A 20,201-nucleotide genomic window follows, 5' to 3' on the forward strand; every position below is an offset into this window, starting at 1 on the left:
TAAACAAATGCATCAATGCACAGAAGTTCCGGATGGTCACCCTCCAGCACGTGCTGGGACAGCTGGAGGAGGGCGATTTCCTGTCGTCGTTGGACTTGGAGGATGCTTACTTTCACATCCCTATTCTAAAGAGGCACCGAAAGTTCCTCAGGTTCGTGGTCAAAGGGCGGCATTACCAGTTCAAGGCCCTCCCGTTCGGATTAAAATCGGCGCCCAGGGTGTTCACCAAGTGCCTAGCACCGGTGGCGGCGCGACTGCGCCTGCAGGGGATCCGCGTCTACCCCTACCTGGACGACTGGCTCATACGGGCAAGGACAAGGGAGCTCACCGTGGAACACACTGCGAAGTCCGTCCAGCTGCTCACGGACCTGGGGTTCTCCAACTTTCCAAAATCCCCCCTGGTCCCGTCGCAAGTCACCCTGTTTCTGGGAGCACAGCTCGACACAGTGGCGCGGCGGGCCTCACCATCGGAGGAAAGGATAAGGACCATCCTAGGAAAGCGGACGTGGCCAGAGTGAGGTCTATCAAGTCCCTCCTCGGAATGATGTGCTCCTGCATTTATCTGGTGCCCCACTGCAGACTTCGGATGCGGCCCTTGCAAGAATTCCTCAACGCCCACTGGATCCAGACGACGGGCAGCTTCGAGGACCGGATCCTGCTCGACGAAGCGTTCCGTCAAGCGATACGATGGTGGGGTGTCCGCGCTCATCTGACAGCGGGAACAGGCTTCCTAGCCCCGGCCCACCAGGTGACGGTGACGACGGATGCCTCCCTGGAAGGTTGGGGAGCGCACACCGGGGGTCTCCACGCGAGAGGCCTTTGGTGCTCGAAGGAGAAGACTCTTCACATCAACATCTTGGAGCTCCGCGCAGTGTTCTGGGCCCTCAGGTCCTTCCTTCCGTCCCTCAAGGGCAAGGTGGTGAGGATCTTCACCGACAACACCACCACGATGTTTTCCATTCGGAAGCAGGACGGAACCAGATCCCCTGCCCTGTCCAAGGAAGCCCAGGATCTGTGGCATTGGGCCATCGCCCAAGGGATGTTTCTGGTACCCTTTCATCTGGCAGGGATAAAAAACACCATCGCCGACTCACTCAGCAGGGAGCTGCGCTCGTGCCACGAGTGGGAACTGCGCCAGGATCAAGTGGACCGACTCTTCCGACGATGGGGCGAACCCCAGATCGATCTCTTTGCGACGGCGGCGAACCCCAAGTGCCGGAGGTTTTCCCCAACCGAGGAGCATGGGCGATGCTTTCTCGTTCCCCTGGGACGGCCTGTTCCTTTATGCATTCCCGCCATTGCCGTTGCTACTCCGGCTCGTCAACCAGCTCAAGAGGTCCTGGTGCAGGATGATCCTCGTTGCACCGGCGTGGCCGAGGCAGAACTGGTTCCCGGACCTTCTGGACTTGTCAGCGTCCACACTAGTCAAGTTGCCGACGGACGCGGATCTTCTCTCCAGAGAAGGAGGCGCCATTCTTCATCACGAACCAGAGTCGCTGAACTTGCAGGCCTGGCTCCTGCAGCATTAGAGTTTGGAGGATACGACATCCCGGCCGACTGCAGAGAGGTTCTTGCAAAGGCCAGAGCATCCTCAACTCTCAAGTGCTACGGACACAAATGGAATAGGTTCTCTGTCTGGTGCCGTGCACAGAAGATTAACCCTCTGCGGATTACGGCCCCTCAAGTATTGCCGTACCTACTGTCTTTGGCCAAGGCTGGCCTATCTCACGCTTCCATCAAGGTACATCTGGCTGCCGTCTCACGTTACACGAGAACTACAGGACGGGTGTCCTTGTGGTCTCATCGTCTGGTGAAGGAATTTATGAAAGGACTGTTCCGATCATTCCCGCCGGTGAAGGCCCCTGCCCCGGTGTAGGAGCTCAACGTGGTGCTAACTAGGCTCATGGGGGGGCCCCATTCGAGCCTATGCATTCAGTGCCGTTGAAGTTTCTGTCGTGGAAGACAGCATTCCTCATGGCCATTACCTCTGCACGACGAATGGGAGAGATCCAGGCCCTGTCTTGCAAGCCTCCATATTTGACTTTTCACGACACGAGGGTGGTGCTGAGGACGCACCCCTCTTTCATGCCCAAGGTGCCGTCGGACTTCCACCTCAACGAGCCCTTGGTGTTGCCAGTTTTCTTCCCGTCGCCTTCGTCGCCGGCTGAGAGGACTCTGCACTCGCTGGATGTGGCTAGAGCGCTGAAGTTCTACGTGGCCCGCACAAAGTTTTCGGAAGACATCACAGCTGTTTGTGAACTTTGGACCTGTGAATCAAGGGAAGGCTCTCTCGAAGACTTCCATTTCCAGATGGCTCTCCGGCTGCATCATGCACTGTCACCGGTTGGCAAACCGACCGTTGCCAGGCCGTCCGAGGGCCCATTCGATCAGAGCGATCGCTGCTACTACGGCGTTCCTGTCTGGTGTGCCCCTGCTCAACATCTGCAGGGCTGCTACATGGAGGTCGACGCACACCTTCACGAGATTCTACTGCGTCGACCGGGATTCCAGGGAGGAGTCCAGAGTCAGCCAGGCAGTGCTGCGCAACCTGTTCGCCTAAGGTGAGCCTGGTGAGGAGGTGAGAGTTGCTTAATGTTGAGTTGTTGTATTGCTTGATATTGAGCCTTGTGCCACCTCCTGTGGTTGTGCATGTGTATACTGGTATGTATTCTTATATTCATGAGCATGTGAATCCATGCCAGACCCCATGCTGGAGAAGGAACAAGTTACTTACCTGTAACTGTTTTTCTCCAGCATGGGTCTGGCATGGATTCACATGCGAACCCTCCCGCCTACCCCTCTGCGGCTCTTCACTTGGTCATACTGCCACTTCACGTGCTACCAAATCTGAGGATGGCTCCCAGGGGCGGGCTTAGGGAGAGGACTGTCATTGGCTGGGGGCAGTATGACCCAGAGACCAGTGATTGGTTACTACTGAGAAAGACAGATCAGAAATGAAACTGATACTGATTTTTTCTATACCGAGGATTCCTGGCCTGACGACGGGGAATATTCATGAGCATGTGAATCCATGCCAGACCCATGCTGGAGAACAACAGTTACAGGTAAGTAACTTGTTCCTTATCATCTCAAACCGAAATCTGGAAACTTTGAACATAACCTATAGTTGTTCAAAGCCTACGTTGGTCTAGCAGTGTGGCAAAACCTTTGGCACTAATTAACATGGTTGGTTGAATATTATCTAAGACCTGTCTTCCACAGAGTATTGGCCTTCTTTTGCAATATTCATGTACCTACCCATAGCCTATTTGAGGCAAATATTTTGTGAAGATAAATAAAACCATGTCATGCAGGTCTTCACTCGTCTTTTATGCAAGCTTAATTGGCATGACCCTGATCTCTGAGAAGAGGTCCGCTTTGAACAGGCTGCAGAAAATTGTTTGCTTATACTTTCTCACTATTCGATACTGACTACTGGAGATTACGACAGGAAGAACCAATCCCTTAAACAATAGCGCAAGGCCGGTTTACAACTTATCTGAATTGTTTCCCCCTCGTATGGCTGTAGGATGGTCCGGTCCATATGCTTCTAAACAGAAAAGCAATTAATGACTGTGGCAGTCTTATACAGCATGTCATCATACCCTTGCTTATTTTGTGGTATTGCCAATTTTTCTAAATGTCAGTGTTTTCTGCTGTTGAGTATCCAGAGGATTCAGATATGTTACTTGTGGGCTTTTTTTTTCTCCTGCCTTATCCCGTGTGTGAAAATAAAATTCTTGTATACTGTATGTAACAGTGCAAATTAAAATGTCTGTAAGATGCTGCTTATTCATAACGTTTTTTTTCTATTAGTGGGATACAGCAGGCCAAGAAAGATTCAGAACAATCACTTCCAGTTATTACAGAGGTGCCCATGGTATCATAGTTGTCTATGATGTGACGGACCAGGTATGAATTTATTTTTATATGCAAGTTGCATTGCGTTTTGTACCACTTTTGATACAATACAGTCAAAATCTTTAACATATTAGGGGAGCCAACCGTCCACTGAATCTCATATTTTTGTTTACATTTACTATCTGCTGCTCAGTGATCACTGAAGACCAAGAAAGTGCCAGAAAAAGGAAATCACTTAATATCCACTTTCACCTCCCATTATTTGCGATGGTCTAACTGGTGAAAGGTCTGCACAGTTTTGGTTCATGGCAACCATACTTAAGTGCTAATGTAGTATTTGGAAGATGTATGCAACTCTGGATCCACTTGGGTCTAATAGTGTTAGAGGTGGAATCCAATCCTGAAGTCTAAGAGCTGTTTGGCATCTTAGTGGGCCTCTGCTGTCCATTAGCTGGTTCTTGATGCTGAATCTTTCACATTGGCTCAATGGGTTTTCCATTTAGCTTTGGCCATATCCCACTCGCTCGACATCCTTTTCATCTACATCATCAAGAAAAGACAAAAAAAAGCATACAACTATGCGGGAGCCTGTCCTTCCCTGCAGGGTCCAAAGTATTATTTTAAAAGGATTGTATTGATACATATGACCTCTTAAAACATGTTGATCATTTTTGAAAGGTCTTATGGGCACAGCCTGCCCCCTGCATGGCTGCACCAGTTTTCTTTTTTCAGGATGGTACATTTTATTTAAAGTTAGTAAAGCTCTTTTAAAATGTTTTTTAATGAATTCTCCCAGACTAGTACACCTGGATAGCATTTTGTGGTTTCTCGTGTGACTTCCTTTTAGACAAAAGGCTTATGAACACTAATAAATTAATATGCATGGCCCACCATTGGAGAGTTTTCTTTTTTCTGGGGAGGATTATTTTTATTACATTTTAGTGATGAGTAAATTCAGGGATCTAGTAGGCCTTGGGAGGGTGTGGTATTGGGGGGGGGGGGCGCACTTGAACCTACATCCTGCAGGTGCCTGCCCTATTCTACAAGCCTGATCGATTGGCTTCACAGCTACTTGTTCAAAATTTTAACTGTCATACTTTTTGTTATGCTCACCTTTCAGTCTGATTTCCCAGTCTAGGGCCTGCTTTTTTTCCTTTGTCAGAAACATGAATCCCCTCTGTTTACCTTTCCCAATTGATGTGCTTTCTCAACAACTTTTTTCAATTTGTCACTGCCTTTATCTGAATCTAGCAAGTAATTGGACTTGGCCCGGAATAGTGGGATCTGCCTGAAATTACTGAGTCAAAGTCCGACCACCAAGTCCCCTCCCCACCCACCATTTTTTGCATATATAGATGTGGGGAGAGATCCCCCACCGTACACCTATACATTTCTATTAACTTTACCCCCCCCCCCCCCACACACACACACACACATACATATGCGAATAAATGGGGGTCAGACTTTTGGGGGTTGGACTTTTCCACTGCAGTAATTTTTGTCTATTCCAAATAGTGCAGTAAATCCTATCTAATGCGCAACCTATTTGTTTGAATATATCTTACACACTGAAGCAAAGCTTCAGAAGTTACATTTCATGTGTGGGTTAGTTTTCGAGAATACATCGCATGTTGGCCAAAAACCTCTTTGGGGCAGGGGCTAGTTTGTCAATCTGAAAATGGCCACACATTTTCTGTCGTATCTATGCATCTTAAATATGTTTAACATTTTATTTTCTAGGAGTCCTTTAACAATGTCAAACAATGGCTCCAAGAAATAGATCGTTACGCCAGTGAGAATGTAAACAAGTTGTTAGTAGGGAACAAATGCGACTTGACAACAAAGAAAGTAGTAGACTACACAACAGCAAAGGTAAGCCAGTTTACATCACATTTATAACTAAGATTATTGTATTGCTCATTTGTGCTTTACTCAGAGGTTGGAACACCCAGTTTATTTGTTGGCTGATAATTTGCCAAATGGGGACTATTCTTTCCAATGGAAATATTTTGTAATTTTAAGCTTTGTTGGGTGAAGCAAGTGTATGCATGGAATATGGCCACATTATATGCCGAGGTATAAATCTGGCAACAAAAATCACACTTCAAGTAGACACAAGTTTGTACAAAGACAGATGTTAACCCAATTAAGCCCTTTCCCAATGCCTTTTAACTAGAACAGGTTGTATGGGAAGGATTGTTCACATGCATTTTAATTTCAAGGCATCACACTTTTTTTTGTCACTCAAATTGAGAAAACATGGCGTTGCAGTGATTCTATTTCATATTCTAAACCAGAGCTTGTAATAATCGTTTTTTAATTTTTTAATGGATACCTGGTAGCAGGGGAGATCAGATGTGAGAGGGATGTGTGGGTTGTCTGTGGTGTGCTTTGTTCAGGGGGCAGGAGTGAGTTCAGGTTTGTATCTGGGGGTTGGCAGGAGGGGAGATGTGGAGGTGTTCTGTTTTGGATGGATTGAGTTTGGGAACAGTGTGGCCATCTAGGTGGTGATGGTGGAGAGGGAGCTTTTGGAGGTGATATTTGGATATATATCTTTGTGTTTGCATATTGGTGGAAATGGATGTTTTTGCTAAGGGTCTATCCATGGGATTCAACATGTAGGTTGAAGAGTGGAGACCGGGTTGAGCCTTACAGAACCCGTACCTGACTGCGGTGGGGTCGAATCGAAAAGGGGGCATGGAGACTGTGTGCTGTCAGTAAGGAAGTGAACCAGTCAAGCACAACGTGTAAGAGTTTCATCCTTTGAGATAGGCTGTTATGGTGTGGTTGATGGTGTCGACGCTTCAGAGAGGTGCAGTTAACAGTAGTGATGTGCCCTTTGTCTGTGATGGTTTGGAGGACAAAGAAATTGTGATGAGAGCTGTGTCCAGGACAAAAGCATTCTATGATTCTTGAGAGGTATGGCAGGATAGTAATGGGGCAGTCATTTTTAAGGCGCATGGGGTCTAAATCTGATTTATTGCTGAGGGGTGAAATTTGTTCTGTTTTGAGTGCAGAGGGGTTAGTACCATGTGAGTGACAGGCGTTGATATTGGGCCATTGGGGAGTTAGGGTGGTGATGCAATTGAATGTGGCTTGAGCTGGGCATGCATCATCCATGAAGTGTGCAGATTTTTTGGTAGTAAGGAAGATGAGTGTGTCGGTTAATGGGGTGGAAGGTGTCATGTGTTTTTGAATGTTTGGGTGCGGAGGTTGGAAGGCAAATGGAAGGGTTTGCCTGGTGTGTATTTCGTAGTTTTAGTTCTTGAGTGTCATATACTGCAGTGGCTGGGGTGTGAAAGGTATGGATGGTGGTTTGTGGAGGGATTTGACAATTTTGAATAGGTCTACGTTGGGTGACGTGTTGGATTTCTTGGATGTAATGGGTGGTTATGGCATTGCATATGGCTGTTTTTCATTTGTTGCAGCAGAGTTGGAGTGGTGTTCTGGTGGTGCGGTAGGTGTTCTTTTGCCAGGCTCTTTCTAGGCATCTGGCTTCTTGCTTGTTTGACAGGGAGCTGTTGAACCATGGTGTATTGCGGTGGCTGCAGGGTTTTTGATTTGAGGGCAATTTTGTTGAGTGCCTGTGTGATGATGGTGCTTCAATTTTTTAGGGGAGTGGGGGGATATGCATGTGGCGAGGTGAGGGATGCTATAAGGGCGGCTTAGGATATGTCTGTAATTGGTTGGTTTTGTCTGGTTAGGGATTAGGGGGATGTGTTGGGGGGGCGAGGGGGAGATTGAAGGGCATAGCAAAGTGGTTTGACCAACACCCAGATTCGATGTTCTACAGATGCATAATAGAATTTTTGCTTGAAATTAAAATGTTCAGGGTGCGTGTTTGTGGGTGTGTGTGTGTGTGTGTGTGTGAGAGAAAGGGTTAGGTGATGAGGTGTTAGGTTGCAAGGACTGAGTGGAGTGAGGATACTCTTTAGTATGGGGTTGCTGTCTGGATGGGAACTACCATGGGGGTATGTTGTCATGGTAGATCGTGATACAGGGGAGCTGTGGTTAGTTGTGAAGCCAGTCCAGTCAGTGTGGAGGTTGGGATTTTGTGTTGGGGGTAGCGAAAAGTCGGGTGGAGGTGTGATGGAGGGGGAGCATGTGAGGGGTCTTAAGAGGATGTGTAAAGGGTGGGTTTGTGAAGTGAGCTTGTGTGGGCAGTCTCTGCTGGATTAGTGTGTGGGAAGCAGATCAGGGATAATGGGTTTGTGGTGGAGCTTGAGCCATGTTTCTATAAGGAAGAGTATATCTGGAAAGTGCATGCTAATGAGTTGATTGATTGATATTTTATTTCTATCGCGCTCGTACACAAGTGTTTCAGAGCGCATTCATTGATTTCATGTGTGTGCAGGTGCATAGTGGCAGTTGAGGAAGAATGCAGGTGTATGCCATTAGTTGTTTGAGTGAAGAGCTGTGGTGAACTTGAATGTTGGTTGTGTGCTTTTTATGAGGCACGTTTAGTGGCAGCCAGTAGTATGCAGAGGCTATATGGGAACAAAGAATGAAAAGGGGAAAAATTGCAAGAGCCCCTAGATGGATCTGTCAACCTTTTGCATGACCTGTGAAGGCAGCCTTACTCATTTGGAATGAGTGCCTGGTGGCGTGCTGAGTTAGGTGTTCCTCTCAGCCCAGTTGAAGCCCCTTCTTTGAGGAAAGACACTTCGAAAATGGCAGGTCTGGGCTCGGGGGTTACGTGATCAACCCTTAGATCGACACTGCTTCGTTCTTGTAAGTCCACTAACCACTGCATGCAGCCTCAGGCAGCTGGATTTGAGTGCCTCTGGTGGTGTGCTGAGCTCATTGTTCCTGTCTGCCCACGTAGAGTAGCCATTCTCCAAAAGCTTCAGGGTTTATACCTTCCAAGACCTGCAAATACGGAAGTGCTAATGCTTTTGGGTGAATCGGAACTCTGAAGCCATTGAATCCTACAAGGTGATGCACCCGAAGACAGTCTGGGAATGTGTTTGAGGCATTTGCTGCATTCTACAGTGACAGGCAAGCTGCTCAGTCTCCTCAATCATGGTGCAAACCTTCACCGCTGCAGCACCGCGACCAGCCCACAGCCAAGCCAGGGGGGGGGGGAGGGAATGACTCTTAAGCAGCCATCATCCAGGAGTTAGTGTTCCTGTCTAGGCTTTTACTCCTCTGATTCCAAGAGGTGGTGCCATGGGGCCCTATCTCAGGACCCTGAAACGGGTGAGTTTTTCGAATCATAGCCTTCAAAAATGAAGCTACCTTTTCCACCCAGTACCAACTCCTTCCCTGGCTGATTTGAAGGCCTTCAGGCATTAAGTGGCAGACATATTCTTGCACAGGACACAATGCCTGTTTTGAAGCATCTCTCCACCACATCACTAGACGGCACCATACAGTCTTAATCATTCTGTTACCACTACCACTGGATCCCGTACCTGTGCCGCCTCAAGCACTGCATGCGGGTAGTGCTGCCGTCCACTGAGAGGCTTCTAGCTCAGACACCAGCACCCAAGCGGCGAGCTCAGGCTAACAGAACCCTCCACCCCACTATGATGCTGTCACCAGTGCTCAAGATAAGATTTTGAGGTGGGCTGTTTTTACTCCATTAAAATCATATGTACTGCCCAAGTTTAAATAAGTGAAGTAAAATTAGTTTTTTCCCTCACAAGAATAAAACCTATGTGACATCCAGCCGACGCGTTACATAAAAGTCAATGCCTATCTGCACTACCACTAAAGTGAGTGAGTTTCGATTGAGAAAGCAAGATGCCGCTGTAGCGCAGCGCACTGGTACACAGACAGTGAGCTGTGCGGACCACCACGGCTCCATACAAAGCCCTGAATAACATCTACCTTGCAATATCCCTGCAAGAGGTCCGTGAACTGAGGAACAGCTGAAAACCAATTGATGCCATGTTTTAACAGCAACACGATCAACGCGAGGCGGGACAGGACACCTGGAGGTGGAACCCGGTCCGGAGAAGAAGCGGCTGAAGGTAGGAGACGCGCAACTGCAAGTGCGCTCGCAATAAAGACCCTCCCGGCCAAAAGAGTGGTAGCTGGAAGCAAACAAAATGTGAGGGCTCATCTGTGACACACTGCATCGCGGCCACGTTAAGAACCCAACGGCTCTAAGCATAGCAGGGTGCCACTCGCTCAGCAGAGAGTGGAAGTCTAGGCTGCTAGACAAACCCCAAACTCCGGGTGAAGGTACTAACAAACAGCAGGCAAACAGCAGGGACTGTGAACTGTGAAAAGGGGTGCAACAGGTCACAAACGGCAGTCACAACATGCATAAGCAAACTGCAGCAAGCACCTGGAGTAAACCGCTATAAACAGGCAGGAGCTCAGCAGGGAAACAACTGGGCACCGGAAATAAATAACCAACCATTAAACAGTCCTCGCAACGAAACAAGAGACACTGCACCTTACAAGGCCATACGATAGTTGGGAAATCTGAGACCCAAACACAACAGTGCGACACCAACGGAAGCAGCAAGCAGTCCCCCACATGCCTTCCAAGACCACCAAAAACAAGACCAAACAATCCACAATAGAGATTTGCCAGGAAGCCAGCAGGTGGGCAAGATGCAGACAAAACCAGAGGCACAATCTGCCATGGAAGAGCACCAAGGTGGGAACCAACAAATACGTGAAGCCATCACAACCCTAAAATACGCACTGGAGGCCAAACTAGATGCCATGATTATTGATGTAATGCTCCTGAGAGAAGATGTACGCTGACTGGTGCAAAGGACGGGGTCGCTAGAGAAACAAGTGGCAGAGAATACGAGCCTAAAAAAAACGGCAGCTGTCACTAGAACCCTACAATAAGAAGTACACAACTTGGAAAACAGAGCAGATGATGCTGAAGGAAGAGCCCAAAGGAATAGCATAAGAACTATAGGCCTGCCAGAAGGGGAAGAAGGGACAGATCCCACAACATACATCGAGAACATGCTACAACAAGAAATGGGGCCCGACAACCTCAGCCAAGGATTTACAGTGGAACGGGCGCACAGAGCGCTAATCAGATAACCGCCACCAGGAGCGCCTCCAAGGCCCAAAATGGCCAAAATATTGAACTACAAGGACATGGAAAAGATATTGGCACATTTTTGAACGAGCAACGCCATACAAAGCATCAGCCAAAATAACCGCGTACCCAGACTACACCCTGCCAACACAGCGGATAAGAATGCATTTCAATATGACGAAAGACCGACTACATAAAGCCAACCTGAAATACATGCTGCTATACCCAGCATGCTTGAGTTATATACAAAAACAAGGATCCTGTTTTTCGACACCCGAGAAGACTCGCAAGACTGGATGGACACGGAGGGACTAGAGCCACAGGAAACCCCCAAACCAAGTCGGCACCACCCAAGCGGATGAGACCCAAGAGGCGCAACAATGCCACAACAAAGCAGGAACAAAACCAACCACACTAGGTACGTCAAGGAACGTATAAGAACAGAGGCTTTCACCTCGGAGCAGTCACTCCTTTAGGATCCAAGTTCCGAAGTATCCACCTGCCCTACACCAGACAGACGAAATTGTCTGTACAGGATTTGGGAAAAGTTTGCAGAAACGCTGAGCATGTTGCGTATAGGTGGCCAACAGTTAAGTTAGTAAAAGTTGGGGGAGGGAACAGTTGTAAATGTCAGTTTACGTGACCTCAAACCGCACGTTTATCAAAGTACAATAATAGCCAGCAGATAACAGGGCATCACCCACTGCACAAGACATACGATACACTCCCCGTCGTCCTACATCGGCAAGCTATCGGCGCGTTATAAACATGCACATAACATAACCACAGGAAGACTGGAGAAGATGTTCGCAAGGATAGAAAAGGACATTACCACACCACCCGGAACAATCATACATGGCAACAGCTCTTAGACTGATCACATAGAATATTTGCGGTCTGACTACATAAAAAGGAACAGGGTGATGGCATACCTACGCAGACAAAAGATGGGGGTCCATATACCCAGCATATGCAAGAGTAATGGTCTGGATAGCACCTACAGTGCCCCTAAAAATTCTACACACGATCCCAGAGAATGAGGGCAGAATGGTCCTAATTCACGGCTTTCTAGAAAACATATAATATGGCATTTATAACGTGCCTTTACACAAGTGTTTCAAGGCGCAACGAGGCAGGGGAGGGGGAACAGACAACGATCCTACTAGGCCAGGTGAAATTAAGATCGCATGTATGATCAATACATATGCTCCGAATCAGGGCGCCTGCACGTTCTTTAGAGCAATGTATGCCAGAATAGGTCCATACAGGAACATCATCACGATATGGGGGTGACTTTAACTGCATACGCGAACCACTGCTAGATGGGTCAGATGGCAAACTAACATGCCCAACTCCCCCAGCCAAGACCTTAAACGCATTATTACAATCATTTGATCTAATAGACATATGGCTGGGACTCAACCCAAAGACAAGGAATGACTTCCATTACAGTGCCCCACATGACACACACACAATAGAATTGACTACTTCTTTACAGGCGTCGATACAGCAGGCAAATTCAGAGGCAGCATACAAGGCCAGAGTTTTATTAGACCATTCCCCCCCCCCTCCTGACGGTGTGGAAAACGTCGCTGAGCGCACGCATCCCGACATGGAAAATTAGTGGGCAGGCCCTCCAATAGAGAATACCTGAAAGGGAGCATAGATAGCTACTTCCATCACAATACCGACAGCGTAGCGACGGCGGGTACATTATGGGAAGCGTTTAAGGTAGTGATCTGAGGCGAAGCCATAACTAAATCGGGCGGTATACAAGCAGACATCACAAGAGAATTAAAGCAGAAAAAGAACTGCAAGACAGAGAAAGAAGCAGTGCACTCGAATAACTGCCCAAGTGACACGATCAGACTAACACAGGAATGCATGACACACCGGGATAGGTTAGGCAAACTTAATTACGCAAAATATATAGAGAAACGGCACGAATCTGGGGACAAACCCGGAATGCTCTTGGCATTGCTCTACAAAAGCGATGTTTATCTCTAAACAGGTAATCTCCCTCAATTTTTGTTTACGGGGGGTCAAAGTCTCGGAACGGGAGAACAAAGCTAAGAGCGTTATACAAAAATGAGACACTTGACTACCCCACTCATAGTCCAAAAAGGCTAAGCTTGGTGATATGTTATCAACTTATTTTGTGATTAAGGCCTTCCAGGTTGGTGACATATTCACAATTTTCAAAAATTCATTTTTTTTGCAACATTTATCACCAACTGTCGCATGCTATTAAGACACTACATAGAACCATTTCGCTTACACACCCTCAAAACTGAACACTAAAAATAATCAGTCATAAATTAGTCCATATCAGTTTATTAAGACAAATTTAGAAAAGTTAGAGAGAAAGCCGAACATACAGATATGTCATAAATCAATGCTGCATGATCGACTTAATCTAATCCTAAAAAAACAATCAACTGTAGGGTTAGGTTGAGTAAATGAAAACTGGCTAATATTACTAAAGCGGTATTTAGATACAAGACTTCAAAAAGTTGGTAAGTCTTTTGTCAAGTATCGACATGTTTTGGCCCTTCTGGAGATTGAGGCACTACCTCTAGTGTCTCTACACCATCGTTTTTTTCGGCCTTCTTCAGGACAGACAATTTCTTTTAATCAGATAGGAAACCTCTTTCGTATACCCCAACAAGTTTAGGGCAATATCCTGGATTGACGTGAGATTCAAAAATCCGGCTTCAAAATAGCCATGACAGGTATATATTTCTGATTTTCTTGTCACCGGTGTTCGTGGATCACCTTTTATTTATTCACTTGGCCCAACATCTAATGGAGACTTGAGTCTACTAGATGTTGTTCCACAGCGTTGTTTAAACAAACTCAATAGTGCACTAGCTTGCCCTTCGGGACGCCGAAGTGTATCCGGCTTCGAGTCAGCCTCTTAAGTAGTCTGCCTTTTGAAATTCGTTCGGGGCAGCGAGAAAACAGCATCACATCGGTGGCGTTCTACAAAAGCGATGCCAAACGAGAAATAATCCACACAATCCTAGACAGTCAGGGCACGGTACGTAACACACAACCAGACATAAACGTAACCTTCCTCGAATACTACAATGCTTTCTACAGAGACACCAACGAGGCACAACCCCCAGAAATAGAATAGGCTCTGCCACAGATTAACCTACCCCACCTAAGAAACACAGCAGCCACAGAACTAGATATCCCAATCACTAAAGAGGAACTAATCACACTATTAAAAGCTTGCCATCTGGCAAATCCCCAGAGCAGACGGGTTGCCCAGCGAGTTTTACAAAGTTTACGTGGAGCAAATAGCCCCCCCCCCCACTGTTAGACATACTAAACGAAGCGTATGAAAAGGGCTCCCTCCCATATCTCTGAGAGAATCCATAATTGTGCCACTTCCCAAGCCAAACAAACCAACCACAGAATGTAGCTCATACAGACCGCTGTCACTACTAAACCAGGACAGTAAAATATTCATTGCTTTACTGGCCAACAAACTCAAAACTAGTAGTAACAGACCTCATTCATTCATCCATACCAGGCGGGCTTTGTATAAGGGAGAAACACAAAGCTGAATCTATGTGGCTACACCGCATTATAGACTGTACTAACACGTGGGAGAACCATTGCGTAGTAGTTTGCCTGGACGCTATCAAAGCGTTTTGACGTTCAATTATTGGGAGTCCTTGTGTTTTGCTCCATAAGCTATTATACGTGTTTCACACTTTTTCGATTAAAAAGTCCTATTTTTGTCATAAAGAGCCTGTGCTCTTTCTCTCCATCGGCCAACAAGCAGGGATCCGTTTGTGAATTTGGGCACCCCTCAAAGGCAATCGAGTTTTATCGAAGATTACAGAAGGCCATCGGGCCGACTCGTACTCCAGACCATGTCAGAAGAGAAGACCCACCCGCAGGCAGGGGCATGCCTCACCCAGGTTCGGCAGGTCCAAGGAGCGAGCTTCTAAGTCCTCTGAGGGCGCCCGATCCGTGAGGGCCCAAGACGAGGCCAAGCACCACGAGTCTGTTTCCGTCACCACGCAAGAGGGTTCTGCAATGAGCACGCCGTGTTCACCTTAACCATCTGCCTCCATCTCCAGCCATCGATCCAGCTCCTCATCAAAGAGGAAATCTGCTAAGCGGCGGGAGAAGCCGAGGATGCAAGGAAAAGTGACCAATCTGCCGTAGGAGACCCAGTCGGCCCAGTCAACCATCGAGATAGTGGCGGCCGCTCTCACGAAGCCCAAAGAGGCTGACGGTCAAGGAAGCCCCGTCTGTGCCCAGAGTATCCCTACCCCTGAGGCGGGAGGCCTCGGCCGGGGTGGTAGAGAAGACACCGGAAAAGAGGATACCGTCACTAAGCCTGATCCCTCCGGATGCAAAAAAGGGGCGTTGGGGGACAAGGAGGCCTCAGGACAGGCTGTACTCCAGGGCACGAATATTTCCTCCTCTGGCGAGGAGGAGCAGGAGGCCATACACCCAATCCAGGAGGACATGGGGACGACGCTTACGGACTATGGTGGAAATGGTGATGGGGGCGCGGGCCTAGTAGGCCTACCGCTCCGACTCCGCAGAAAGATGTATTGCTGGATATCCTTTCTACCTTGCACACGCTGTTGGATATTCAGAAAAGGATGCTGACGGCCCTGGTGGCCCCGCATCAACCTCCGGTGAAAAAGAGGAAGTGGCACCCTACGCTGCTGCATAAACCACCACACAAGTGCCATGTGCCTCCCCCATACCGCTCGAGGGCCCGGACACAGGGACGAATACGGCCACATCGACTATGGACGACCACAATGACGTTGCCACGGAAGGCTGTTCGCCGCAGCCAAGGGCCTTCCCACTGGTCCAAACTCTTCCAGCTGACGTCAGAAGAGACCAAGAAGGAAGGTTTCCTCTACCAGATGTGTGAGGCTAAAAGGAAGACCATGCTGGTGCCCCTCATGGACAACGTTTGGGAGGAGGGCCTAGCCTTGTTGAAGAACCCAGCCATGGCCCCGGCGAAGAGGGACCGGCTGGAGAAAAAGTACAGAGTGCTGTAGTCCGCACCCAGGTGCCTACGATCGCAACCATCTCCAGACTCCGTAGTTTTGGCAGCCGCAAGGAAGAGGTCATCTAACCCGTCCTCTTCATCCTCTGTCCCTCTGGATAGCGAGGGCAAGAAGTTGGATGCCGTGGGGAGAAGGATCAACTACTCTGCAGCATTGACTCTCAAGGCAGCCAACGCACTTGCAATTCTGGCCAGGTACAACCGGGAGCTGTGGTACAAGATGGCCCCGATTCTGGCGTTCCTGCCAGACAAGCTGGTGGAGGCGAGCTCCCTCCTCCAGGAAGGAGGTGGCATCGGACCATGCCATCACAGTGGCCCTGGACATCGCCGGCAAACGTTTCTGGTAGATCGTGTCGTGGCTGGCTGAAGGCCACCAATTTCTGTCAGATGGTCCAAACAATGGTGCTGGACATGCCCTTTGATGTGGACAACCTCTTTGGGAAGACAGTTGACCAGTCTTTGCAGGCCATTAAGACTGACACAGACTTCTCATTCCCTGGGCACTCTTCAACACCACCACTCTTCCTGTCACGCCTCCAGTGGGAAGTCCAGCAGATCGTCGAAGGGTTTCAGCATAGGGTCCTCGTTGTACCGTCAGCCCTCCCTTTCCACGGCCCAGGAAGCCTAGAGAGGCCTTTCCAGGGCTTACAGTGAAGTTGGTCAGCACTGTCATCGCCCCGAAGGCAGAACTCAGGCGCCAAAGCAGGATAGAACCGGCCAGGACATCAGGCCCCCACCCATGCCGTCCCGGTGGGAGGTTGGCTGGCGGGATTCGTCAGCGAGTGGAAGATCTCCTCCGACCGATGGGTGCTGGACGCCCTCACCAACGGACATACCCTGGAGTTTCAGCGGAAGTGTCAGCGGATCCCTCCACTGACCCGGCAGGAGCAGCACATCCCAGCTCCTGCAGGAAGTACGGGCCATGCTAAGAAAAGGGGTGATTGAGCTGGTTCCAAGACTCCTCCGGGGCTATGGAGTCTACTCTAGATACTTCTTAGTAAAGACCACCGGGGGCTGGAGGCCCATTCTAGACCTGCAGCGCCTCAAGTACCTCAAGTCCCACAAATTCAGGATGGTCGCGTTGCAGCACGTACTTGGCCAACTGGAGGAAGGAGACTTTTTGACGTTGCTGGATCTGGAAGACTTACTTTCACATCCCCATTGACTAGAAGCATCGAAAGTGCCTGCGCTTCGTAGTGCAGGCAAGACGCTACCAATTCAAGGGCCTCCCCTTCGGACTGAGTCGGCGCAAGGGCGTTTACGAAGTGCCTGGCGCCAGTGGCGGCCCATCTGTCTCCAAGGGATTGACGACTGGCTCATCTGAGCCAAGTCCAGAGAAGTAGCCGTCGACCACATGGAGGAACATTCAGCTGCAGAAGCATCTGGGGTTCTCTGTCATTATCCAAAGTCCTGCTTGACACCATCGCAGAACGCTCTGTTCCTGGGGGGGCAGGCTCAACGCAGCCTTCTGCCTATCGTCGCCCTCGCAGGGGATGGTAGCGGCCGTCCTGGGGAAGGTGCAACGGCTGTTGTCACTGAAGACCGCCACAGTGCGAACCATCAATTCGCTGCTCAGCATGTCCTCGTTGTGCATCTACCTGATCCGGCTCTGCAGGTTACGGATGTGACCTCTTCAGGAGTTCCTGGACGCTGACTGGATCCAAGTGTCCGGAAACTTTGCAGACAAGATCCCTCTTGCCAAGGACTTCCGTTAGGCGATAAGGTGGTGGGGTATTCACTCCAACATCGCCGGGGGCATGCGGTTCCAAAACCCCCATACCACAATACGGTCACCATGTACGCTTCCATGGAGGGCAGCGGAACCCACACCGGACGTCTTCACGCCAGAGGCCTGTGGCTGCCGCAGGAGAAGGATCTCCACATCAATATCCAGGAGCTGCGGGCCGTGTTCTGGGCCCTCAAGTCATTCCTTCCGTTCCTCAAGGGCAGAGTGGTGAGGATCTTCACAGCCAACACCACCACAATGTTCTACATCTAGAAACCAGGGTACACCCGATCCCCAGTGCTCCAACAAGGCGCAGGAATTGTGGCACTGGGACGTCGGCCAAGAGATGTTACTCGTCCCCTTTCACCTGGCGGGAGTCGAACACCATTGCCGACTCCCTCGGGGAGTTGCGCTCCTGCCACAAATGGGAACTTCAGCAGGACCAAGTGGACCGAATCTTCAAGTGGGGCAGACCCCAGATCGGTCTGTTTGTGATGGAGACGAACTCCAAATGCCAGAAATTTGCCATCAGGTTCCACCAGCCGAGGAGCATGGGGGGCGCGTTGTCCTTCCTGTGGGAAGGCTTGTTCCTGTAAAAGTTGTTGGGTTAGAATTGGTGCAGTCACACTGTGCGGGACTACACAACACTTTTGGTATTAGGTAACTCACCTTTTGGTATAGGTCTGTACTACACAAGTTGGTAGTGGGACTGAGCAGCCAGGCCTCTCTTAAGAGGGGTAAATGTGAACTGTAGAGCTGTACAAATGAAATACGTAAATACAAGTAACACGTACACTCAAGGTTTCAGTTATAAATAGTTATTTAATTAACATCAATTTTTAAATAAGCATTCTTTAAAAAGGCAATTCATGTAACAATGTAAATGTACTTCAAAATTACTTTTCGGAATCAGAACAAGTTAGTGAATAATCTTTGGGTATGCTTCTTACACAATTCCTACACCCTTAGGTGACTTCAATCACAAGGACAGTGATGGCATTTATGATATCATATAATCGGTTATTAACCTGCGGTTGCTAAGCCCGGACCGTACTTGTGTTGCTCGTTTCATCTTGTTTCCAAGGCGAGCACATTGCCCCTGAGCTGTCTTGGTACCGTGTGCTGGTCGGAAGCTGTTCATAGTGACTGTTTCGACAGTCAGTTTTGATTGGTGAAGTTCTGACACAAGTGTCGAAAAAAAGTTTCTAATTTTATTTTTTAAATTTTTATGGGGGGTCCCCCACAAGCCCCTATTTATTTATTTTTTAAACACCCATTTAACTATACCACATTAAAATAAACCCTTAGCTATTTAAAAAAAAAATTCTAAACTTTTTGTTTTCGGCACGTTTGTGTCGAAACTTGCCTGTCGAAACTATTTTTTCGAAACTTTGACCAGACACCTTGGAAGCCTGATTGACGCAGGCCTAAGAGGTGAGTTTCAAGGTGATTTTGAATGTGCAAATAGGCTGCACAGTCACATATTTTGAGTAGTAAGGGCACTGTTATAGAGCGGTAGTTTGTGGGTATGTTGGGGTCTTTGGTAGGTTTCTTAGGAAGTGGGTTGTTGACAACAGTATTGGTTTCAAAGGTGTCGTTGATTAAGGTTTTGATGAAAGGTGAATTCAGCTGCACATTCTTTGATAAAGGAGGCAGAGCATATGTCTGCTTGACGGCGAGAAAGTTTAAGGCTAGTCATTTTCCAAACTTCTTCTGTTGAGATTGGCGAAATTGAAGCAGGTGATGTTGTTCTGGGTGGATTGATTCAGAGTGAGGTTTACCTTTGTTTTGTTTTTTCGACTGAAGCAAGGTGATTTTGTCTAGCAAAGCTTAATATCTGTGCACCAGGCAGTATATTTGGTACATGTGTCTAGTGGATGCACTGGTGACTCAAGCTCACGTAATATAGTAAATAGTTCTTTAGTGCCAGAATTGGCTTTGGTAATTCTGTCATTATAGTTACAATTTTTGGTTCGTAGGATAGCCTATTTGTAATTATTGGATGCAGAAGTGAAAATTTATTTGTTCAGATCAATGGGGGATTTTTTCCAGTTGGTCTCAGCAGATCTTTTGGTACTTCGTAAGGTCTTGAGGTTAAGGGTGTACCAAGAGTTGCTGTGCACGTAGGGTTTAGGTTTGCGCAGACTTGGAGGTGCCACTTTGTCTGTGGCCGCTAGGCAGGTCTGATTGTATAACTCCACCAAGGTAGATGGATTGGAAGAGCAATTCTGGTGTTTTAAGATGGGCAGCAACAGAGGTAGTTATTTCTCTGGTGTTATGTTGCGAGAATTTCTAGATGGGATAGGGCAGCTGAGACAGTAGTGGGTGAAGTGTCAATGGTTTTGTTTTTTGGTTTTGTGAATAGAATGAGGTGGTGGTCCGACCAAGGGCACGGAGTGTTGGACAGGATATTGATGTTGTAGTTATGATCTGCCAGTCAATCAAGCGTACAGCCTTTGGTATGTGTGGGGTTGGTGATGCGATGTGTAAAGCCTAATGCTACCATGTCAGCGAGTGTCGCAGCGTAGTCGTCCTTCGGGTCGTATAGA

At 48.2% G+C, this 20,201-nt stretch overlaps 1 protein-coding gene across 1 annotated transcript in view; it reads left to right on the forward strand.

Annotated features, from left to right (window-relative positions):
- The window catches only part of RAB1A (RAB1A, member RAS oncogene family), a 237,863-nt gene that overhangs the window by 186,671 nt on the left and 30,991 nt on the right, over positions 1-20,201 (forward strand). The window contains exons 4-5 of the mRNA XM_069608163.1: positions 3,817-3,912; positions 5,602-5,733. Coding sequence (XP_069464264.1) covers positions 3,817-3,912; positions 5,602-5,733 — 228 coding nt within the window. The remainder of the gene's footprint in view (positions 1-3,816; positions 3,913-5,601; positions 5,734-20,201) is intronic.

Source organism: Ambystoma mexicanum, chromosome 4q (assembly GCF_040938575.1).
Source record: "Ambystoma mexicanum isolate Mex_15411 chromosome 4q, UKY_AmexF1_1, whole genome shotgun sequence".
Classification (NCBI taxonomy): domain Eukaryota; kingdom Metazoa; phylum Chordata; class Amphibia; order Caudata; family Ambystomatidae; genus Ambystoma; species Ambystoma mexicanum.